The sequence below is a fragment of the Pan paniscus genome, chromosome 14 (assembly GCF_029289425.2).
Source record: "Pan paniscus chromosome 14, NHGRI_mPanPan1-v2.0_pri, whole genome shotgun sequence".
Taxonomy (NCBI): domain Eukaryota; kingdom Metazoa; phylum Chordata; class Mammalia; order Primates; family Hominidae; genus Pan; species Pan paniscus.
In genome coordinates this window covers 33378745-33401430 of record NC_073263.2, presented here as the reverse complement: position 1 = coordinate 33401430, position 22686 = coordinate 33378745, and the positions used below count along the sequence as shown (strand labels likewise).

Here is a 22686-nt window from a genome sequence, read left to right as displayed (position 1 = left end):
GTGGTGGGGGTTTAAAACACCCAAATCAACCAAGAATCCTATAAATGGTAAACTACATTCCAGAGAAACAAAAACTGAGAAAATTGTTAGCAGACGTACGCTATAAGAAATACTCCTACCATGCAAACACTAATCAAAAGAAAGCTGGAGTGTCTACATAAATATTTTAAAAAGTAGATTTTCACAGCAAGGAATATTACTAGAAATAAAAAAGGGCATTTCATACACATGATCTTAGCCAAAAGACAGAGAAGCAACTGGGCACTTCATAATGATAAAGGAGTCAATATATCAAGATATTATTCAAGTACCTAAGAACGATCTTCAAAATGCTTGAAGTCCAAAAGAACTGAATTAGACAGATGCATAATTATGGAGGGAGATTTCAATATTTCTCTCAGTAAAAGACTAAAAACTAAGAAAGACAGAGGAGGTGTAAAAATATATTTGGAAAATCTCTAAGGACTTGGAAATTGAACAACATAATTCCAAGTAATCCATTGGGTTAAAAAAAAAAATCACAAGTGAAATCAGAAAAGTTTGAACTAAGTAGAAATGAAAACCTAAAATATCAACATTTGTAGGAGAATGTTAAAAAGCTTAATCAGTACTCAGGATGAAATTTATAACTTTAAATTATATTAGAAAAGAATAGTCTAAAGTTAATTATCTAAATTTCCAAGTACATAACCTAGAAAAATAAGCAGAGGGAAAAAGTAGAAGATAAAAAAGGTAATAAAATATAAATGGACAACAACATAGAAAGTCAGTAAAACCAATACTATAGGAACAACAGGAATTCTTATATTGCTGGTAGAAGTGTAAAGTAATACAACTTTAGGAAAGTTTAGCAACTTTTTAAAAGTTAATGTTTACAATATTGTATGCCCAGTCATTGCACTCTTACGTAGTTACTCAAGACAAATAAAAACCTGTCCACAAAAAGACTTACACGTAAGTATTCACAGCAACTTTATTCATAATAACCAAACCTGGAAACAAACCAAAGATCCATCAGCAAGTGAATAGGCTTTAAAAGTATATACAAAAATATTGAACAATAAACATTAACTAGTGAAACATTCAACAATATGGATGAATCTCAATAATGAGAGAGAATGAAGTATTACACAAGAATGCTTACAATATCTGATTCCATTAAATTCTTGAACTGGCAAAACTCATCTATAATGACAAGATCAGTGATCATCTGAGCCAGGGTAGGGATGAACTGACTGCAAAGGGATATGGAGGGAACTTTTTGGGGTGACGGCATCTATACCTTGATTGGGATCATAGTTTCACTGGTCAAAAATCAAACTGTACCCTTAAAATGGGTATATTTTATTTTATAAATTATACTTCATAGTAAAGGAATTGTTTGGAGTCTGTCACACAAATTTGTCAAGTAAACCCTTTGGTCCATGAACCGAAATATTTAATTAAAAAGGGCAGAGCTAATGACAAAACACAAAACCTGTTCAAAGAGTAATTACTACAGTAACATACCTTTCTCCAGAACTTCATTCTGAATTTTCTTCAAGAGTCTCAAGTACTTAAATTAGTGAAAACATGCTTATTTCTTAGTGCCGACCTAATACTAATCTGAACCACTGAAACAAAAGTTGGAAATCTGCAGCCTCAACAGAAATGGTATCTGCAATTTTGTCCATACTAAGAATTGTTTCAGAATGAAATCTTACATTTCCTACAAAAATACAATTATTCATTGAGAGAAACTAGAATTAAATATAATGATGTGTCAAACAATCATGTTACCTGTGGCAGAAAATGGTCATCTGGATAAATGAAAATAATCTTTGCTTTCTAATGTGTAAATCTCCTTTAGCATGTGAGAGATTAGACGGAAGAGAATAGGAGGATCAACAATGAATACTTGAATAACAAATGCTTAAAGTAAATTAAGATCATTTTCTTAGACTCTAAAGTCTCTATGTACAAAACTGCATACTTCAATAGTATAGGAGCAATTATTTAACTCAGAGGATGATTAATAGCTCACAGAGAAGTTATTACCAAAAAAACAAATACGACATGATTAAGTTCAGTTAATTTACCCACAGCTCTTTTAATATAAGCTGTAGGTAAATACTGATACTGAGAAATCTTTGCAAGAATAACTGACAGAAGTCAGAACATCATGCCTTCCAATCCATCCTCCATGAACTTCTTATAAAGTGCCATGAATTTGGCCACAAACGCTTCCAAGTGATAAATGGCTTTGCTACCCAGCTGTAGACGATGCTCATAGTAAGCTGCCATTTGGGCCACCTCCCCTTTCAGTTGTCCATCACAATTATGTAACAGTTCTGAGAGAAGGCCCTAAACAAAAATAATCAGTAATTTAAAAATCATTAATAAAAACAGCTAAGCATGCCTTATTTCTCCCATTCACAAAAAGACTAAAGTTAAACATACTCTCTTTATATATGTGAGATCTTTAATTTTTTATGTGAATCAACGACCTTCATCCAAAAGCAAAAACTTTGGGTACTTTTTCCATGACATAAAAATGTGGTGGGTATCAACCATATTCTAAATTCCAAATATTTAACTGCACAAAGTGCAAGAATATAAGTGTAAGGATGCTTTCTGCAGCACTATTTATAATAACAATAATAATTTGTAGACAACTTAAAGTTCCACCAATGGAGGTCATATTCGGAAAAGCTATGATACAGTCACACAACAGAAAACCATTCATCCATTAACAGAACAAAGTAAATCTATACATATGGTCATGACACAACATCCATACTAAAATGTAGAAAACTGAGAAGTTTTGTGAAACCACATATATACACGTACTTGTTTCTACGTGAATAGAAAAGAGGTCTGTTAAAAGTGGTTACCTTTGTGAAAACGGAAGGGTGGATCTTCACTTTTTTCTTTGTAGCCCCACCCTCCATTATCATCCCTGCACCTTGGTATTTCCTTTACAGCACTTACAACACTCTGAAATTCTCTTACTTCTTTATTTGTTCTCCTTTTCACACCACTAGAATATAACTTCACTTTAGGCAGGCCCTCCCTTCTTTTCTTCAGCATTCCTCTAATAGTGCCTGGCACACCATAGAGGTTCAGTAAATATGTGCAATTAATGAGCCGGAGAGAAAGAGATGATATCTTGATACTGCAAAAAGCCCTATGATCACACACCCAGCGTCCAAATTTTATAGCTGTAAAAAGTTCAAGATCTGAAATTGGGTTACCTTCATTATTACCTCAGGAGGAATACAATGAGTTAGAAGCTCATACAGCCTTCCACGAACTTCAAGGAGCCTACATAAAACAAAATAATTGGTATTTTGTGAAGAAAATAAGGGGTAATTTTTCCAAATTCCCACTGTATGGTTTTACTTTATGAATTAACAAACAATCCAATACAGAATTAACAACTTTATGAACTAACTTTATGAATTAACAAACAATCCAGGAAGAAATAACAACTGTTTCTTAAATAGTTTATCATACTTAGGATAAACATATGGAGGCTTCTCCTAACTTCAGTTCATTTTTGAAACAGAACATTTTCAGAACTCTTTTAAAATGAGACGTCTATATTCAGGGTTCCTAATTATATCAAAACACCATGAAAATACCAGATAGAAATTGAGACTTCATGAATAGCGTGGGTTGAGCTTATTCACACCATGGAATTTAACAAACTTTAGTGATATGTCAAGTAATACGTTTTTCTTTTCTCCAGACAGATACCTGAAATATCCAGGAAATGGTCATGAAAAGATTAAAAAGTCAATTACGTAGGTGACACAAGATAATATACGCATGAAATATAATATAATGCCACTGCCTAGATTGCACAGTAAAAAAGCAATGTGGCAGGGATACAGAGCTGTCGCTGTCATAAAAGGCGCGGCACAAAGGTTTACAGGTAAGCACGCAACCAGGCTAAGTGAATAGGAACATTCAAACCTCTGAGTCCTTCATTCTAGGCCCTTCTCATATTCTAGGGAGAGAAAGGGGAAGAGAAGGGAAATGTACATATGACGTTTTAAAACAGAAAAAAAAAAAAAAGAGAGAGAGAGAAAGTTCCAAATACACATTCTCAAAGGGAAAAACTTCTGAATTTTTACAGTACAGATATATATATATATATATATATATATATATACACACACACACATATACAGTACAGATGTTCCATACTTCAGATAAATCCAGGTAGTGATTTATAAGAATTCTTAAAAAGCAGAAGTCAATCCTAAGACGTCAGGAATATGAAGCCCTGGCACATTAAATCTTAAAAAAAGTGGGGGGGGGAAAAAAAAGAACTAGCATTTCTGGGGCATCTGCTATGTGTAAGAATTGAAACAAATAATTTAACTCAGTACTTACACTAGCTCATTTATTTCAGATGAAAAAACTAAGGCCCAGATGGTTTAAGTAACTGACAGAACTGACCACAGCAAAGCATGATTTAACACAGATCTTTCTTACTCTAAAGTCCACACCCTTTCCAATGTCTGTGAAAGTATTTAACACCTTAATTCTGTACTAGGTTCACTGCAATACACTATTAATTCCCCACAACAATGATGCTCTTTTACTGAAACAAACCTGAAGTTCAGACAGGTCAGCTTCCATCAAGACTCGTGTATTTGAGCCAGCATTTGAATTCAGGCCTACTCAAAAGCCTGTGATTTCTCTGACATCCCAAGAATAAAACTTGATTATTAAAGCATGAATAATAAAAATAATTTCATATGGTATGAAATTATTTTAATATATGTATATAGCTTACTTCTGAAAAGTTGATTCAGGATGTAGTTACCTACGCAATTGAAGTAACTATACTGTGTGTAGTGCATACATGTTAACATGCATCTTGTGTTAGTCTTAACTTCTAATATTACTGTTTTACAAAATTAACATATTCTACATTTACCATGTCTGTGTCATTATTTCCTAAGAGCTTACAAGTGATTAAGAGTACAAACTCTTCTGTCAGAGAAACATGGGTATCCTAGAACTGTCTCTATTATAATAATGGAATGTACCTGAACAAGGTACTTAATCTCCATAAATGTCAGGGTTTTTTTTTTAATCTAAAAAGTTAATATTTTTCTCATAGGTGTGTTATATCAATTAAATAACATGGTGTAAGAGCTGACATAATCATTCATGAAATATTAGCTGCTATTCAAATTAGAAAATTATGACTGTTCTAAGACAGATCAAATGAAAAATCGAGACGACAAATATTCCAGCAAGACAAAGGAGTCAGAAATCAGAAGTAATCATTTGGAATTGTGTAGCCCAGTGATCAGAAAGATACCAGACTTCCAGGATTTCTGGCCAGCCCCAAGGCTTGCTGGAATTGAGCAAAATTTCTTTTTATGTAGCACAATGGAATCAATTCCTACAATTGTTGGTTTAAACAGGAAACAGGAGCACCGCTTCCTGCACAAGTTCATTTATAAGCCGTCAAAATGTGTTAGGAAAACCAGAAGAAGTTTGTAACAGCAGCTAGAAGAATTAAGCAAAGGAATAATCAAGTAGTTTTAAAAAAGCATGTGATAATTATCAAACATTACAACATCAAGTACCTAAATCCCCTAAAAGTAGGTAAGTTATATTATTATCAATTTTTCTTCTTTAATATCAGAACAAAAACAAGAAAGTCATCTTCAGTGTAGAAATATTTTATAAAAGTAAAAGGCACCTAAGACATGCTTTATTTGAATTTTATCTCTTTAAAGGGTGAGGTCTCTTTATTGATAATCAACATTTTACAAAATAAAATGAACATATTTTTCCTAAAGATGAAGTTTCTTTTCTAATGAGACTACTTATAATATTTGGTACTTCTTGGAGAAAACTATCGATTTCTTCAACTAAAATAATTGAATTCTGAGAATTCAAAGCAAACCTTAAATGAAATACTAAGTACCCACTATGTATGATTCACTATCCACATCCACCAATCTATATGGTAACCAGGGAATACATGTTACAATACCTTTGAAGAATTTCTTTAAAAATCAGAATTCATCAGATGTATCATTAAAAGGAGAAACATGGCATATTCCTCTATTATTTTCATTAGACCAAGGAAGAGTAAGCTCTATTGGCTGCAGTCTATTCAGTCTATAGACTGAACTCAGTTTATTCTGAACCCTAAAATGATCAACTACCCTCTGTAAGGTCCAAAGATCATTTCTCAGTTCAGAAAGCCAACAAGGATATGAGACTGTGCTTTAGCCAAGTCTGAGGAACCTTCTTCATACTCTCCAAAGTTAGTGGGCCTTAACACTGTCATTTTTTATTTGGAGGAAAGCAAACTGTGTTTCTCAATCAAAGCTACCATAAGTCAAACAACTAGCAGCTGAGGTATTTTCAGAATGGTCAACCTACGAATAATAGACCTACAGAAGTAATGGAAACAATTTTGCAGCAAATGTGTCAAAAAATACTTCCTGAGTAAAAATGGTATATACACAATGCTATCCTTAGTAGAACGCATGGTCATCTATAAGCACAGGGTTTTTTAGTTTTCAAACCATTAATAACCCTTTTGCTCTTCACAACAACTGCAAAAGTACCCTTGGTGAGGCAATAATAATATCTTCAATATACAAATGAAGATACAACTCTAAAATGAAGTTACCTGATCAAGAACACTTAGCTAGGAGTTCAGGACAAGAACTAGAAGTCTGACTTATAGTCTGGTGTCTTTCTAGCACATGATGCATCATCAGTTACAAAGTTTTACATTGTCCTTTACTAGAAAGCTACGCACATTATCTCTAGCTTTGTGTTGTATGTTAATATTAAGTAATCTGAGATCCTAAAAGGAAAATTAAAATTAATATAAATTCCACTTTTACATGATCACATGTAAGCCATGATATTACAGCTTAATAAAAGCCATAATATCACACACCAACTATTCTGAACCACTAAATTTCTGAAGTTAAATGCTACATTTTCCTTAAAAGGTTAATACATAGATTCAGGATTTAATTATAATTCAAAATGACATTAGCATAAAATAGTTAATATGTGTCCTATGATATCCTGATAATGAAACCTTTACTGTCATCATTTTATACTGGTACCTTTGTGGAGTTTGCTGACTGACAATAGCATTTGCAGTCTCCCTCAGATACACCTCCCAATCTGTCTCAGGGATTTCTTGATCTGCAGTAAAAGGATATCTACATGACAAAAAGAGAACACAAGAAGTTAAACAGAAGTATGCTTATGTCCTTAAACAGGAGTCCCCAACCACTGGTCCGTGCGGTTAGGAACCGGGCTGCACAGCAGGAGTGAGCAGCAGATAGGCCAGCATTATGGCCTGAGTTCCGCCTCCTGTCGGACCAGTGATGTTATTAGCTTCTGATAGGAGCGTGAACCGTATTGTGAACTGCTTATGCAAGGGATCTACGCTTCAAATGAAAATCTAATGCTTAATAATCTGAGGTGGAACAATTTCATCCTGAAACCATCCCCCGCCCCTGCCCAGTCCATGGAAAAATTGTCTTCCACAAAACTGGTCCCTGGTGCCAAAAAGCTTGGGGGCCAAAGTCCTAGAATGTAACTACCCCTTCCACTCACTGTTGCACTCTGCAGGCTTCACACATAAGCAGGGCTTTTCTGAGATTTCTACGAGACTTCTCTGCAATTCTATGAGCCAGTTGTGAAGGAAGGTTCAGACCTTCCTTCTTGCACACAGTAGATAACACGTGGCAAATCTACAAATAAAATTAACAAAAATGGGCAATCCATTAAAAAGCAGATTAAGATTCATTTCTGTTGATATCTTCCTAGACCCTTATAACTGTATTACTCTCAAAATTCTTACAAGTGAAACTTGCACTAAAAGTAACTTACCACTCTGCATCTAACACAATGTTGCATATTATCCCTACTTTGCATGAAATCTCCCAAAATCTATTAAAAGCTGGAAAGATATTTAATGTGAGGAATCATAATTTTTGCTGATGGCTGTTAATGATGGAGAAAAAATATATCTATGTATATATATTCATATTAATGTTATTTCATACTAACTTTAATTCCCTTCCTAGGGACTAGGTATTCCCACATCATCTCTTTGCAAAATCTATTTCCTCAATATTCCAGCCTCCTGTTATAGCCAACTAAATCAGCTTGAGAAAGAAGACAGTAAATAACTAGCCCTTACCTAGTTTAGTAGAATTCGTAATACCTACTTGTTCAAAGTAAAGATGGTTTAAAGGGAAAAACACTTTCTACATATTGGCATCGGGTATTTACAACTATACGCTTTGGTTTGTTCATATATTAATGCTTTGCATCCAGGTCTGTAGATGTTCTTGAATTACTGATACGATTCCCTTCTTTTACAACAAGCATACAGTATTCAGAGAATCTGAACTGATTTATTTTTCAGAAAAGTGTAACTTGACCTACATCTTCAATGCTGGGAGCAGGCACACGAACCGCCAAGCACCTACTACGAATAGGCGGGATCACTTTAGATGTAGAATTGCAGCACAAGATCAATCTGCAGGTAGACATATATTTTTCCATGGTTCTTCGCAAGGCATGCTGAGCATCTTTGGTGAGTTTGTCAACTTCTGTCAATAATACCACTGAGTGAAAGAGAAACAAAACAAACTTTAACTTGAGTTCACTCAAACTTTAACTTGTCTCTTTCTTCCTTCTCATTATCCAGGATGAAATCCTAAATAATAAGCCTGATATACTACTCTTCCCATTGGCAAAGATAAATTAAAGTTATAAGTATGGTAAAATTACTTTATTTTTTATTTTAAAATGCTACAATCATACTCCAGTTTCTCTTCAGATCATATAAATATTTCGCCTTTTACTAAACACCTCTATAGAGAGGAACAGCTCTGAGTTTTTAATATTGTGAGACCTTGCGTTGGCAGGGCTAGTAAAAAAAAAAAGAATCTATAATCAAACAAGACCAAGAAACACTAGGCTAAATGAAGTTAAAAGGTCACTTTGTAGTAGAAATCATTGCAACCTTTATTATTTATATGCGCTAAAATTTACCAAGACAAGGAAGTACTGTGCTGCATTTCCCCAAAATAACTTTACTCAGCAGCACATTTCTGTGGTACACCTTAATCTAAAATATTAAATTCCAAGGAATAGACTTTGGAAGACAGTGGTGCAAGAGATGTAGGCAACAAGGCATGAAGATATCTGGCCACCATAAAGTAAGATTCCATCTGGCCACAATCACAGATCAGCCTTAACATAGTTCAGGAATAATGTATACACAGAAACTGAATCCAGTATTGTATTTTTCATTATATTAACAAATTATTTCTAGAAGATGAACTGGCAGCATGTAGCATTTACATCTGCCCCATAAAAATATACAGAACTAAAGATTCCAAAACAAAGAACCCATGAACATTATACAGAAACCAGGCAACAAGCTTTACCCAAGAACCCCAAACATGAGCAAGTGAGAATAAGCAACTAAAACTGGAAAGGCCCACATAGTATCAGCAACGGTGTGGGAGGAAGATTTTGACAGACTTTATGACAGGAAAAGCTCAAAATCACCCACGGGAACATACTAGAAACCATGGTGGGGCCAATATGAAAGCAGCAGTTGGCCGGGCACAGTGGCTCATGCCTGTAATCTGCCTGTAATCCCAACATTTTGGGAGGCTGAGGAATGCAGATCCCTTGAGCCCAAGAATTCAACACTAGCCTGGGCAACATAGCAAAACCCCATGTCTACAAAAATACAAAACATTGCTGGGCATGGTGGTGTGTGCCTGTAGTCCCAGGAGACTGAAGTGGGAGGATTACTTGAGCCCAGGAGGTCAAGGCTGCAGTAAGCTCTGATGGCACCGCTGCACTCCAGCCTGTTGCCACACAGTGAGACACTGTCTCAAAGAAAGCAGCAGTCTTACCGAGGGGGGAGATTCGACAGAGCCCAATTTATGGGTGAGAGCAAGGGAACCCTGATGCAGTAAGGTTTGACAGAACAGCAGACTCTGAGAATACCAAAATGAAGCTCCCTTCTAAGACAGTGTTCCAGGTGGCTGTGGCGGGTGCAGTGGCTTGTGCCTGTAATCCCAGCACTGTGGGTAGCCGAGCTAGGAAGATGGCTTGAGGACAGGAGTTCGAGACTAAGACAATGCTCCACAATGAGAAGAAATCCCAGACCAAATTGAGAACAGGTAAAAGAGAGACAAAGGAAAGAATCCCAATAAAGGTGACAGAAAATAAGATAGGGAATAGAGCTCAGAACACAAGGTCATTTATTTACTTTATTTTTTTATTTTATTTTTTTAGAGACAGGGTCTCACTCTGTCACCCAGGCGGGAGTGCAGTAGCTTGATCATGGCTCACTGCAATCCCAAACTCCTGGGTTCAAGCAATCTTCCCACCTCAGCTCCCAAGTAGCTAAGACTACAGGCATGAGCCTAATTTTTTTTTTCTTCCTTTGGCAAGATCGGGTCTTGTTGGTCTCAATTTCCTGGCCTTAAGTAAAGTGTCATATATTTTTTATCACTTTGTAAAAATAATACAAGAGGTAGCTGTAGAGCCCCAGACCAAAAAAAAAAACTCTCTGGCCTTCCTCTCCTTCCCTAAGTACAGGAAAAATCACTTTACTTTTAACAAAACGACCAACACAAAAGGATCATGGCCAAATTTCAACAGTTATGCAAGAAAGACGAGCAGAGGAGCAGAATAACATCTTTATGGATATGAAAGAGTCAAATTATTTCCTAAACTGTTACTTAATTCATAGTTATTGTTCTTTTTAAGTAACAGTAAGCTTCATGTAAGAATAGGTTAATTCAACTGTAATTGGGTGGTAAAATATTGTTCACATTTTTAATGACCCTACAACATTTCACTTTTAAAGGTTTGTAATTATAATCAGGTATTATTAATTTTGATTAAAATTTTAAATTTCAACTAAATTTCTTATAATAACCGATGTTCAACATTTCTCTTATAATATTAATAACAGATTGAGGATAATGGCACAATATTTCCTATATTTACATACACATATCATTATTTTGTATAGTGATGTTTGAAACAGTGACTAAGCAGTACTTGGTAGGCAGAAAACAGCAAATTCAACATGACAAGTGATGTTTACTCTAGAAATGCAGAACAGTTTTGTTTTGCCTTTTTTTGGAGATATAGTCTCGCTCTGTCACCCTGGCTGGAGTACAGTAGTGCAATCACAGCTCACTGCAACCTTGAATTCCTGGGCTCAAGCAATCCTCCTGCTTCAGCCTCCCAAAGCACTGGGATTGCCAGCATAAGCCACTGTGCCTAGCAAAAGTTTTAATATTAGAAAATCCAGTAATATAACCTATGATATTAATGAACTAAAGAAAAATCATAAAAGCATATTCATGGATGAAAAAGAAGCATCAGACAATATTTAACACACATTTGTGTTAAAGACACTCAATAAAATAGGAACTTGAGAATATTTTCTTACCATGATCAAATACATATACCTCAGACCAAAATCCAGCAATTAATTATGGGGAAACACTAAGGCTTTACTTCCAGAGTCATGACATGGACATCTGCTACCTCTATTACTATTAACCACACTATTGGAGGGTTGGCCAACATAATTAGAGAAGAAAAAGTATTTAGAGCCATAAAAATTGGAAAAAGGAAAAACAATTTACAGATTACATGAATATACATCTAAAAATTCTCAAACTATCAAAATACAATTAAAAACAGTAAGAGAATTTAATAACATAGCAAGATATAAAAGTAGGATATGTTAGTAACTCACATATATAAAACATTCAGAAAATATAAGACTCCATATATAGTAGCAAAAAATAAATTCATAAATGTAAATTTATTTTGAAATATGGAGACTGAGGAAAGAAATCAGCTGAGAATATGTACAGCGAATTCACAAAACAATAAAAATGAGCAATAAAGGAAAAATTTATCACACTCACTAAAGAAGAACAAAACACTATCTTCTCCACTCAAACTGACAAAGATTAAAACAAATTATCCTCAGTGTTGGTAAATGTCACGGAGAAATGAGCACTCCCAAACACTGCTATTGGTAGTATAAATCTATACCCTCTTTCAGATAGAGAATTTGGCAAAATATATCAAAAGCATTAAATGATGGCATATTTACTATCACAAAATCTCACCAGTAAGAATGTATCCATATATACAGAAAAAATGCTTGGAAGGTAAAGTCTAAACTGTTATTAGTAGCTGTCTCTGGATGGTGGGAATATAGCTGATATTATTTTCTTTTTTATCTAAATATCTGATAATGAACATATGACTCGGTCATAAGAACAATTATTTTAAAATCATGTAATTTCTGATTTTAAATCACATATTTTTATCCATCTTGTTCTAAAATATCAAATGGATGGCACAAATAATCCTCTTTCACATAAAATTCAATTCCATTAGACTATAAACTCCCATGAGCCCAGAGATCAGGCTTCTCTCCTGTTCACTTTCATAACTCAAAAAAAAGAGAGAGCACTAATGCTTGGCAGCTTCATAAAAAGAAGTCTTTTGATCACCTACCTTTAAAATCCCTTTGAGAGTTTGTTTCAAGTTGTTGTGATTGTGCCACTGTTTTCAACATCTCCTGAATGACTACTCGGTCACTATTTCCAGCATCACTACACAAAACAAAAATAATGGTATATAGTATGCCCTTAATATTGTTATTATAAGAAAAATGGTCAAGTTCTTAAGTGGTCAAAATTTTAATCAAAATTAATATCACTTAACTATAATTATAAGCCCTTCAAAAGTAAAAAGTTTTAGGGTCATTGAAAATACTAACAATATTCCAATTGGATTAACATCACTGAAAACACTAAATATGTTGTTACATTAAGTTTACTGTTAACATAAAAAGAGCAACTACTAATAATTAGGTAACAGTTTAGCAAATACTTTGACACTTCTGTACCGACTATAGAAAATTAATACCTAATTATAGCTAATTTCTCAACTATCTATAATTGTTGAAAATACAAAAAGTAACTCTTTGAAACAGAAATTCAATCCCTAGTCCTCTTCCACATCCCCAAAATAGCAAAGATCTAAGAGAGAACAAAGAGAAGTCTGCTCCCAGCACTAGAATGAAACTGATTCAGAGACTCAGTAAAGCGATGAGATAAGCAAATTGAGTTTAAGACACAAAGTCAAAACTCCGTAAACTGATGACTTATTATAGGTATTGAGCTGTCATTTACACCAATATTATTGCTTTGGCACTTCAGTCAAAGACCTCTCAAACCAAGAGAAGTCAATTTAGGCTGAATCAATGTTAATTTCAATCACCCCAAAAGCAATCGGCTTATTCTCCAATTGCTCATCTATGCTTCAGAAGAACTCACGATGAGAAAAACAGGTCAAAGCAGTTAACTTTATTTTCTCAAAGAGCCACTAAGTTTTCCCAAGTCACTACTATTATTATAGATCAATATACCTACAGTGTTGCTCTTACGATCATTTTCCTAGCCAAGAATCCAAAACATTCTCCATTTGTATCTGGAATTAACACTCCCTTTGTTTCTTTGATCAAACCCATTCCCAACAACCTTATTTCTCTTAGTTTTCTTTGAGATGCCTAGAGAAAATAATAAAACCTATCTGTTAGGGTTGTTTTAAGGATTAAATGTAATAATACAGGTAAAGCTTCTCACAAAGTGCCTGCTACTGAAAACAAGATACACATTAGCTTGTAATGCTATTCCTCCTGCTCCATTCGGTCTCCTCCCTCTCCCTGAAATGGATGTTCACTCTTGCCTCTGTGTCACTGCCCATGTTGAATATGACTGACAATATCCTCAATTCTGTTCTCCTTTAAGAACTCATACAGCCCCACAGATCATAGCAGCTTACCCAATTTAGCTCCCAGAATCATTTCTACACCACTTAATACTTAATAGCTATTGCATGAATTTTCAACGCCTCTCCAACAAGTTCCTAATTCTTATTACTGCATGATATAGAGAATAAAGATATTGGTTGGTGAATTATTATAATACCTCTAATCAAGAAATTTAAACAAAGAGAGTGACAAAGAAAGATCTGGCAACCCAAAGTCAATTTCTGAAATATTTACTCCAAACACTGTAAACTTTTTAGACACACTGCTCATCAGTAATGAATGAGCCAACATAATTAACAAAAATTTACTGACAATACAATGTACTGTGTGTACATCAATGAGCTCCCTAGAGCTAGAAAAGGTAAATACATTGTTGAAATTATTTGACACAGAAGGCAAAACAGGAAGGGCTCTAGGATTCCCATTTCAAGCAGGGCAGCTCCACTTTAGTCTGTTTTATAAACTGTGCTTCCACACGTATCAATTTATTTCAAAAAAGGGTTTCAATCTTTTAAAAAAAGAAAGCCCAAAACCAATTTCTTTAAAAATACTTAATTTCTATATAGTAGTAACTTACCTAGGATTAACTTCAAGGTGGTAGTTACTTGCAATGGTGCTAATTTCAATTTTTTTTTTAGATGGAGTCTGTGGACAAAGAAAAAGATATTTTTAACATTTATTTATTGCCTATTTCCCCACTCTTTTGTATTTTCATTGGTTTTCCTTTTATTACACAAAGTAAAACTTGAGATAACCACCATTCATGTTTTAACTTTGTTAATCCCACTCTTTTCTCAATGTGCAGATAAACATGTTTTTATATAAATTGGGTCAATCACACATCCTGTTTCATTGTGACTACTTTTTTCTTTTCCTTATCTCCAGAAATCCCCAAACCAAATCTGTATACCATCTGAAACACAGATCATTGCAAACGATCTGTTCCTTTCAGTCTTTCCCATGTTAACACAAAAATAAACATACACAAATGTATTTTCATGGAGTGTCAATGTTTCTTGTAAAAAATAAAAATTAAAAAAAGGAAATCATACACGTCTCTGTGTTTTGCTTTTCCTACTTAACATATCTTGGCAATCCCTCTCAGACAACTGGCACAGTGTTATAGTCACACACCAACCTATGGCATGGTTGTTGCAAAGCTGGTCATACTGATGGACATTTTGTTTTCTGAACTCAAACAATTCCACAATTAATATCTTTGTACATATGTTGCATATACTGCTTTCATTTCTATGTAAGAGATTCCCAGTTTTCTGGATTGAAGGGAATGTGTTTTCTAACTTTAATATAATACATGTGTGTGTATGTGTGTATGTATTGACCAGTCTGCTTCATAAAACAGTTTAACAATTCACTTTTCCACTGGCAACACTCTTCCCCAACATTCCCCATCTACAGTAGGTTTTATCATGCCTTTCAATTTTTCAGTTTGGTGAGTATATAATAGACTCACACTGCTTGACTATCACAAAGGTCAAACATCCTTACATGTGTTTAATGCCTCTTATATTTTTCTCCTGTGACTATTTGTTACAGAAGAATCTATTTTTCAGTTTTCTACCAGATTGTCTTTCTGTTGCCAATTTGTAAAAATCTCTTATTTACACAGTCCTTTCAAATATTTTGTGACAATCTTCTTCTATTGATTTTATGTATAATTTCTGTCATAGCAATTTTTCAAATTCATATACCAGGTATCTACTTTTCTTCTATAGTTTCCATGTTTTCCTACAAAAGGTTTTATTGACCCAGGAGCAATTCATAGAGTCTAAAAAATTTTAATCGAAGATATTTAGTGTTTCATTTTAAGTCTTTAATTCATCTGGAATTTATCTCTATAAATTGTATGTCATAGGGACTCAACTTCATTTTCTCTGGATAGATAACTAGCTATGATGACACACTCTGCTGGCTTATCCTCTTCCACTGATTTGAAATAGCACCTCTATCACATTTCTAAGCTCTCTTTCCAGTTTCACTTGTCTAATTCTCTATTTTCATGCCAATATAATACTGTTTTATTTACAATAGACATACAATATGATTTACTATACGGTAACACAAGCCCTACTTCACTAATCTTTTTTCATAATTACTTTAGCTAGTCTCAGAAATGTACTGTTCCATATGGACGGACTTTAAGATCATTTCGTACAATTGTAACAACTACTTGAATTTTAATTAGAATTTCATAGAAATTTATAGTGTCACCTGGGGCAAACAGATAATTTAAAATATTAAGCCACCCATCTGGGAAGATGCTGCAACATTCCATTTGACTGGCTGTTTATTGTCTCTCTATAAGATATTAGTTTCTTCTGACACATCCACACCATTTTTGTTAAATTTGTCCCTATATATTTATACGAATTTCCACAACATACAACCAGCATCTCAAACTCAATGTATCTAAATATATGCTAATCAACACTAGCCTAAAACCCAGTTACCTTCCTGAAGATTCTGTTTATAGCACTACCATCCACACTCAGCATATGATTTTTTCAATGCCTAATATGTAAAGACATTTTACCAGAAGATATGAAGGATATGAAAATGAATATATGTTCTCGACATACAGTCAAAACAAATACAATCTTTTCAAAGTAAAAGATGTATAAACTACTACAACCAAAGCAAAACAAAATAAGTACTATTAAAAGTACAAACTACAAGTTGTAGAAGAAAAGTTAATTCTAATGGGGTATGAAAAGGAAGGATACATTTCAGCTAGATCTTAAACATCATCCATAATGGAAGAGCCTAAGAATGTGCTACATGGTATGAAGCTGGACATCTTGGCAAGGGCAAGATCACAGGAAGCCTCTCAACTTCCCAGAGTTGCAGGCCTCCTTTCCCAGTCAGTCAGTTGCCCACTCTTTACCAAGTCACTTGATACCATGTTTAACATTTTTCTCAAAATCATTCTCTTTCTTTCCATCCCCACTACTGCTCTCAGAAAAATGAAGTCTGGAAACCTGAGTTCTAATTTCAGCTAAGACATTGTCTTATTAGGTAATCTGAAATTAATCTCACCCTCTACATTTTACCCCAAACCCTCTGTTGCTCTTATTTCCTATCTAACATAAATGGCTTTGCTCTGGTTATAATAGATCCATAATCAGTAGCTCTCAAATCCTGTGCCCCAAGACTACCTGTGGAATTCTTATTTAAATCATACCTCAGGAAGCAACTGAGTTGGGGGGACATATATGACCAAGACTGAAAGTCTCCGCTATAAATTACTTTCAGGGCCTCAAAGTGAAATGCTTACTGTGATGGTCTGATGTTCAATTCTCAATTTTTCCACTCCAACACCATAAAGTTCACGTAGAATACACATAATTCTTGTCTTTTTTCCAGCACCTGATGGTCCATACACTAACAGATGAGGAAAGTCACCACACTGCACCTGAAAAAAAAGAACAAGGCATTTTTCCCTAGTCAAACTGAACTGCTCTAGGTAGAACCAAACTACTTTTTAAGTAACAAATATTTTATGTGTCTACCCATGAAACTCCCAGTTCATGAGTAGATACACCCAATTTTTTATATATGTGTAAAACTTGGAGTTTCATGGGTAGATACACAAAATATTGTGTATCTTTTATATATATATATATGCTGAAATGTTTACTATTCGCCTGACACTAATTTTCTATAACTTATATACGTGACACCACATGCAAGATACAAAACTAAATGCTAGAAAGCGGGAACTCCCAAACCTGACTATCAGAATCTCCTAGAAAACTTTTTAAAATAAAGGACTGACTGATGAACAGACCCTATCATCCATGAGATTAGGATTCTGTAACTCTGAGATTCAGGCCTTTCTTACTTCGGACTATTAGAAACAGTCCCCGTGATAACAATTCAGTGCATTTGGTTTCTTTGGGAGGTTACTTGTGAGATAAAGGAAAACTTCATAGGAGAGTGGGGATGCGAAACAGGGAAAGGAAGGCAGCCAGTAAGAGTGTGTTGTCAAGTTGAATGGCTCTAGGTATCTGTGTTTGATCCTGCTAGGGAAACTCTCAAAGCCAACATAAACACCCACCAGAGTGTTAACCCACCCAAAGGGTGGGGAAGCTGCCGTATGATTATCTCTGATGAGTTCTTTCTTGAAGCCTGCTTAGAAAAGTGGATGGGGGAAAAGAAAGAGCATTAATTCCAGGCATTTCAAATCTGCTATGGGTGTCACAGAGAGAAAAGCCCTCAGGCAAAGTACAGATGTACAAAGTTAGAAGTCAGAAGTCAGTCTGTGTGCACTTAAAAGCAAGAGGACTGGGTAGGGCACTAACAGTATCTGCTGATGATGAGTTTTGCAAAAGCTTTTCGGGTGTTTCTGATGATCAGTTTGGTTTGGGAACCAGTGCTATGAAGGCTATAAAGATGAGTGGGTGACAGATCTTAGCCTCAGGAGCATAAAATCTTGTAAGGTGAAGTTCTGTAAATAACCATTATTGAAAAAATGGAATACGTATCTTAAGAGAAGCGCTTATTGCAATGAATTTTAATACTTTGTAAACTCATCCATCTCTGTCACTAAAATGTCTCAAGGAAAAGAACTATTCAATCTAATATACTGCCTGGAAAATGGCAGGTGTCCCACAGACACTTACTGCCTTGTTTTTTAAACTTCAATCTAATCAAAAATAAGGGTTATGCTTTAAATGTTTCATAGTTTGATTAAGCTGCAAATAAAAGAGTAAACAGGTGAACATTTCTTAAAAGCAAATTTAACACATAAGACCATTATATTAAATTCATGTCCAAAATATACATTCCAAATTCTGTACAACAAAATGTGGCCACAGAAAATAAAATGTATCACTAGGAAAACTGAAGACAAAGCTATTGATGGAAAATGTAATTTGTCTATAAATGATGGATACTGCAGTAATCAATTTATTTTAAATTAGTATACATGCAGTATCAATAAAGAGACCAAAAAAAAAACCTTCAATGTCACAACACTACCAACTAGTCTAATGATTTTTACGTGTACAATCTTTTCTTATTATTTCTTATTTTTAAGACGCACTTAATTAAATAGTATCTGTAAATCTAAGAAAGGTCGGAAGAGAAAACCAGGGTATTGGGCAAAAACGTTTCCATCAGCATCATATATTAATTTGAGGTCCTTAAAAGGAGTGGATAAATGTCTTCCACAGACACTTTATTCTCCTAAAGATCCTTCTTTACTCTCTACTCCCTGGAAGATTCAGTTCGTTCTCACAAAATATTGCCATTGGGCACTTTTATCAACTACAACAGACAAAGAGGCATCAGGATAGAGGGGAGAGGATCTTTCACAAAGCTCTAATCTCAGCCACGCACGGTGGCTCACGCCTGTAATCTCAGGACTTTGGGAGGCCGAGGCAGGCGGATCACCTGAGGTCAGGAGTTCGAGACCAGCCTGGCCAACGTGGTGAAACCCCGTCTCTACTAAAAAATACAAAAATTAGCCATGCGTGGTGGCGGGCGCCTGTAATCCCAGCTACTCGGGAGGCTGAGGCAGGAGAATCGCTTGAACCCGTGAGGCGGAGATTGCAGTGAGCCGAGACCGCGCCATTGCATTCCAGCCTGGGCGACAACAGCTAAACTCCGTCTCAAAAAAAAAAAAAAAAAAAAAAAAACTAATCTCAGGAACGTCCTAATACAATTTATTTGAGAATCAGAAATGATCTTTGGAGTAAATACATATTTACAACACTTTACTTGTAAATGACAATGACATCGAGAAATCTTAAGCCAGCTAGAAAGTAAATCACATGGTGTCATCTCCGCTCAAAATGCTCCAACGGCTTCTCGTCTTATTCTGAGACTGACTGGGTCTGCACCCCAACTCCATCCCAACACATACACCCATCTCCGATTACCCTTCCCGCTGGTTCACCACTATCGGCTACGCCGGCCTCCTGAGGTTCTTAGAACATGCCGTGCACATCCCGGCCCGGGAATTTTGCACTTGCTGTCCCCTCTTACCTGTTCCACTCTTTGCTCGGATTTCTGTATTTATGACTTTTCAATTTCCTTCAAGTCTCGGCTCAGATGCCACTTCTCAGTGGAGCTTTTCTTGTTTAAAAATACAAGCCAGCCTCCCACACCTCTTCCCCCTTCCCTGTGTTATTTTTCTCCATAGCACTTATCACCTTCCAATGCGGGCGGGAGAAGCACTGCTCCTCAGGGGGGCGCGAAACCCCGAGCTGGGGGGCCTCCCCTCTCCCACGCTCCCGGCCCCCGCAGACTCACCAGGTTCCGCAGCTGGGCCGCCTGCTCCTTGTGATAGTCCAGCCGTCCCAAGGAGCAGGGCCGATACTTGTCCACCCAGAGGCTCATGGCAGCTCGAGTTCCCGGGGGCCTACGCTTGAAAATCCCGCGCGAGCGCGCGTCCTCCCCACAGCACAGAGACAAGTTTTCCCGCGAGCTCCAAATCTCGTGACGTCACTACCGGTCGCGGCCGCGTAAAGGATTTTGGACGGAAAAGCTACGGGGGCCGTATGCAGACAAAATCAGCTGCCGCGTCGATGCCCTCTGGTTCTGAAGTTCACTGCTTTATTTATTTTCTCTTTGTTCGCACCGTGTATTATGTTCTAGAAATTATCAAGCGGAATTGAAAATGTGGTTCTGACCCTTTTGGCGTCACATCCGGATACCTCAGAGAAGACCGTTCCTTTCATTTATTCATTCTTTCATTAACTTAATTCATTAAACAAAAATTTACTAAATATCTGCTGGGTGTGGAACTCTGTCCTCGGCACTAGAATATATACATCTCAGGGTTTCACTCACTTGGCAGGTACCCAATAAAGCTTCATTGGATAAATCGCTTGAAAATGTCTGATCTTCACTATCCTTTGTTACCTCTATTCCTCAATATTCTTATTGGATTAGAAACAAAAGAATCAAGAGCATGGAAAAACTACCGAAATGTGGTCTGTAGGGGAGAAGACATGAGGTTAATATGCATTCTAAGTCTAGAATATTTGAAAGCCCTCCAATTAAAATGTGTAGAAGCATCTGAACCCCTCAGAAAAATATTCTGCATGTGAAGCTGATATGCAACTTTTGAAGTTCTCTTCAAATAGTGCCTCTCAAAATGCACTTTACTCATTGTACATAATATTAATTCCTTATTTAATTTATGCTTTTATTTTATGTATTATTAAGAACCCTAAGTCCTGCCATTTGATTGCAAGGTCTTACAGGCAGGAAATGATTTCCAAATATACTTAATAACCTTTCACCAAGGTGCCTCTTACTCATTTATTAATCAATAATTTATCATGCTCTTCTATGAATCGTCATATTACATGAATTACTCCTGCAGGTAAGGTATTATCCACACCACCAAGTATAAGATTTAATCCCTGTTCTCGAGAAACTTTCTATAATAAGCCTGGAAGGCTTCTGCCTCAGGGCCTTTGCAATTACTGTTTCCTCTTCCTGGACTATGTTTCTCCAGTCAGCAGAGTTGGGTCCCTCATTTCCTTCAGGATGTTGGCTCAAGTATTATCTCCTCACTGAGGCTTCCCTGACCACCCTATTTAATATTGCAAAAAAGCTTCATCTTCTTTATGCTTCTCTCCTTTGGAATTGAAATGGAGGAAGTGTTTGAAATGAGAAGGTAAAGGAAATCAGAAGCAGGGATACTGAATTGTGGTCTATGTGTATATCATAATCATAATGAATGATAATGGAAATAAGTACTGAAAGGAAGAAAGAGAAGAACCAAGTGCTAGAATGATCAATAATTTGGCAAGAGTGACCACAGGCATGACAGACAACTTCAATAAGGAGCAGTGGTTGATGGTCTCTACCATGAAGACATGTCTCTACCATTGAAGCACATGAAGACATGTGCTTCAATATTGTTGGGGGTTCTAAGGAAGGAGAAATAGTGTGGTGACCCAGGAAGTCCAGTTAAATTTGAATTTCAGAAGCTTTTTCATATGTCTATGGCAAAATTTATTACAAATGATTTTTTTTCTCGTATAAGTATGTCCCTGGCAATATTTGAAATTGTAATAAATATTGCCAGGGACATACTTATACGAGAAAAAAAATCAGCCTTTATCTGAAATTCAAATGTAACCAGTGCCCTGTATTTTATCTAGCAATTTTACTCCAGACTCTTGGATATATAGGATATGAGAAATTGCTACAGAGGAAGTAAAGTCCTCGGGGTTGGTAAACTACAGCTGCAATCACTTTAATGTTTAATGACTCTGGCCCTCAGGTATCTTAGCTCTTTTTTTTTTTCTTGAGATGGAGTCCCACTCTGTCGCCCAGGCTGGAGTGCAGTGATGCGATCTCGGCTCACTGCAACCTCCGCCTCCTGGGTTCAAGCGATCCTCCCACCTCAGCCTCCCAAGTAGCTAGGGTTACAGTTGTGCACCACCACGCCCAGCTAATTTTTTGTATTTTTAGTAGAGACAGGGTTTTACCATATTGACCAGGCTGGTCTCGAACTCCTGAGCTCAGGCAAGCCAGCTGCCTCAGCCTCCCAAAGTGCTGGGATTACGTAGCGAGCCACCACGCCCGGCAATCATATAGTAATTGTAAGTTTAATTTTTTGAGTAACTGCCATACCGTTTTCCACAGAGGCTGCACCACTTTACATTCCCATGAGCAATGCAAAAAGATTCCAATTTCTCCACATCTTCACCAACCAACAACCTTTTTAAATTTTAGTCATTCTGGCAGGTTTACAGAGAAATCTCATTATGATTTTAATTTCCCTAATGATAAATGATGTTGAGCATCTT

At 36.0% G+C, this 22686-nt stretch overlaps 1 protein-coding gene and 1 non-coding gene across 10 annotated transcripts in view; one reads left to right on the top strand and one right to left on the bottom strand.

The window, feature by feature from the left end:
• Positions 1-20642, bottom strand: part of RFC3 (replication factor C subunit 3) — a 212904-nt gene extending 192262 nt beyond the window's left edge. For 4 of the 9 annotated variants that reach the window (XR_008620583.2, XM_008952230.5, XM_063595706.1 and 1 more), the window contains exons 1-8: positions 20171-20633; positions 17190-17327; positions 14472-14539; positions 12574-12671; positions 8440-8621; positions 7603-7739; positions 7104-7202; positions 3234-3303 (exon numbers count right to left, since the gene is read on the bottom strand). Coding sequence is in view for 8 of the 9 variants with exons in the window: in XM_008952230.5 (XP_008950478.1) it covers positions 3234-3303; positions 7104-7202; positions 7603-7739; positions 8440-8621; positions 12574-12671; positions 14472-14539; positions 17190-17327; positions 20171-20257 (879 nt within the window). In the remaining variant the exon portion in view is untranslated. Of the gene's footprint in view, positions 1-955; positions 2344-3233; positions 3304-7103; positions 7203-7602; positions 7740-8439; positions 8622-12573; positions 12672-14471; positions 14540-17189; positions 17328-19903; positions 20091-20170 lie in introns of those variants that run through there. The other 5 variants (XM_008952229.5, XM_003826876.5, XM_055096598.2 and 2 more) reach the window with 5 other exon arrangements.
• LOC112436950 (U5 spliceosomal RNA) lies at positions 8817-8927 on the top strand. Its single transcript, XR_003025613.1, has one exon. It is a non-coding gene; the product is annotated as a U5 spliceosomal RNA (small nuclear RNA).
• Positions 20643-22686: the final 2044 nt, after the last annotated feature.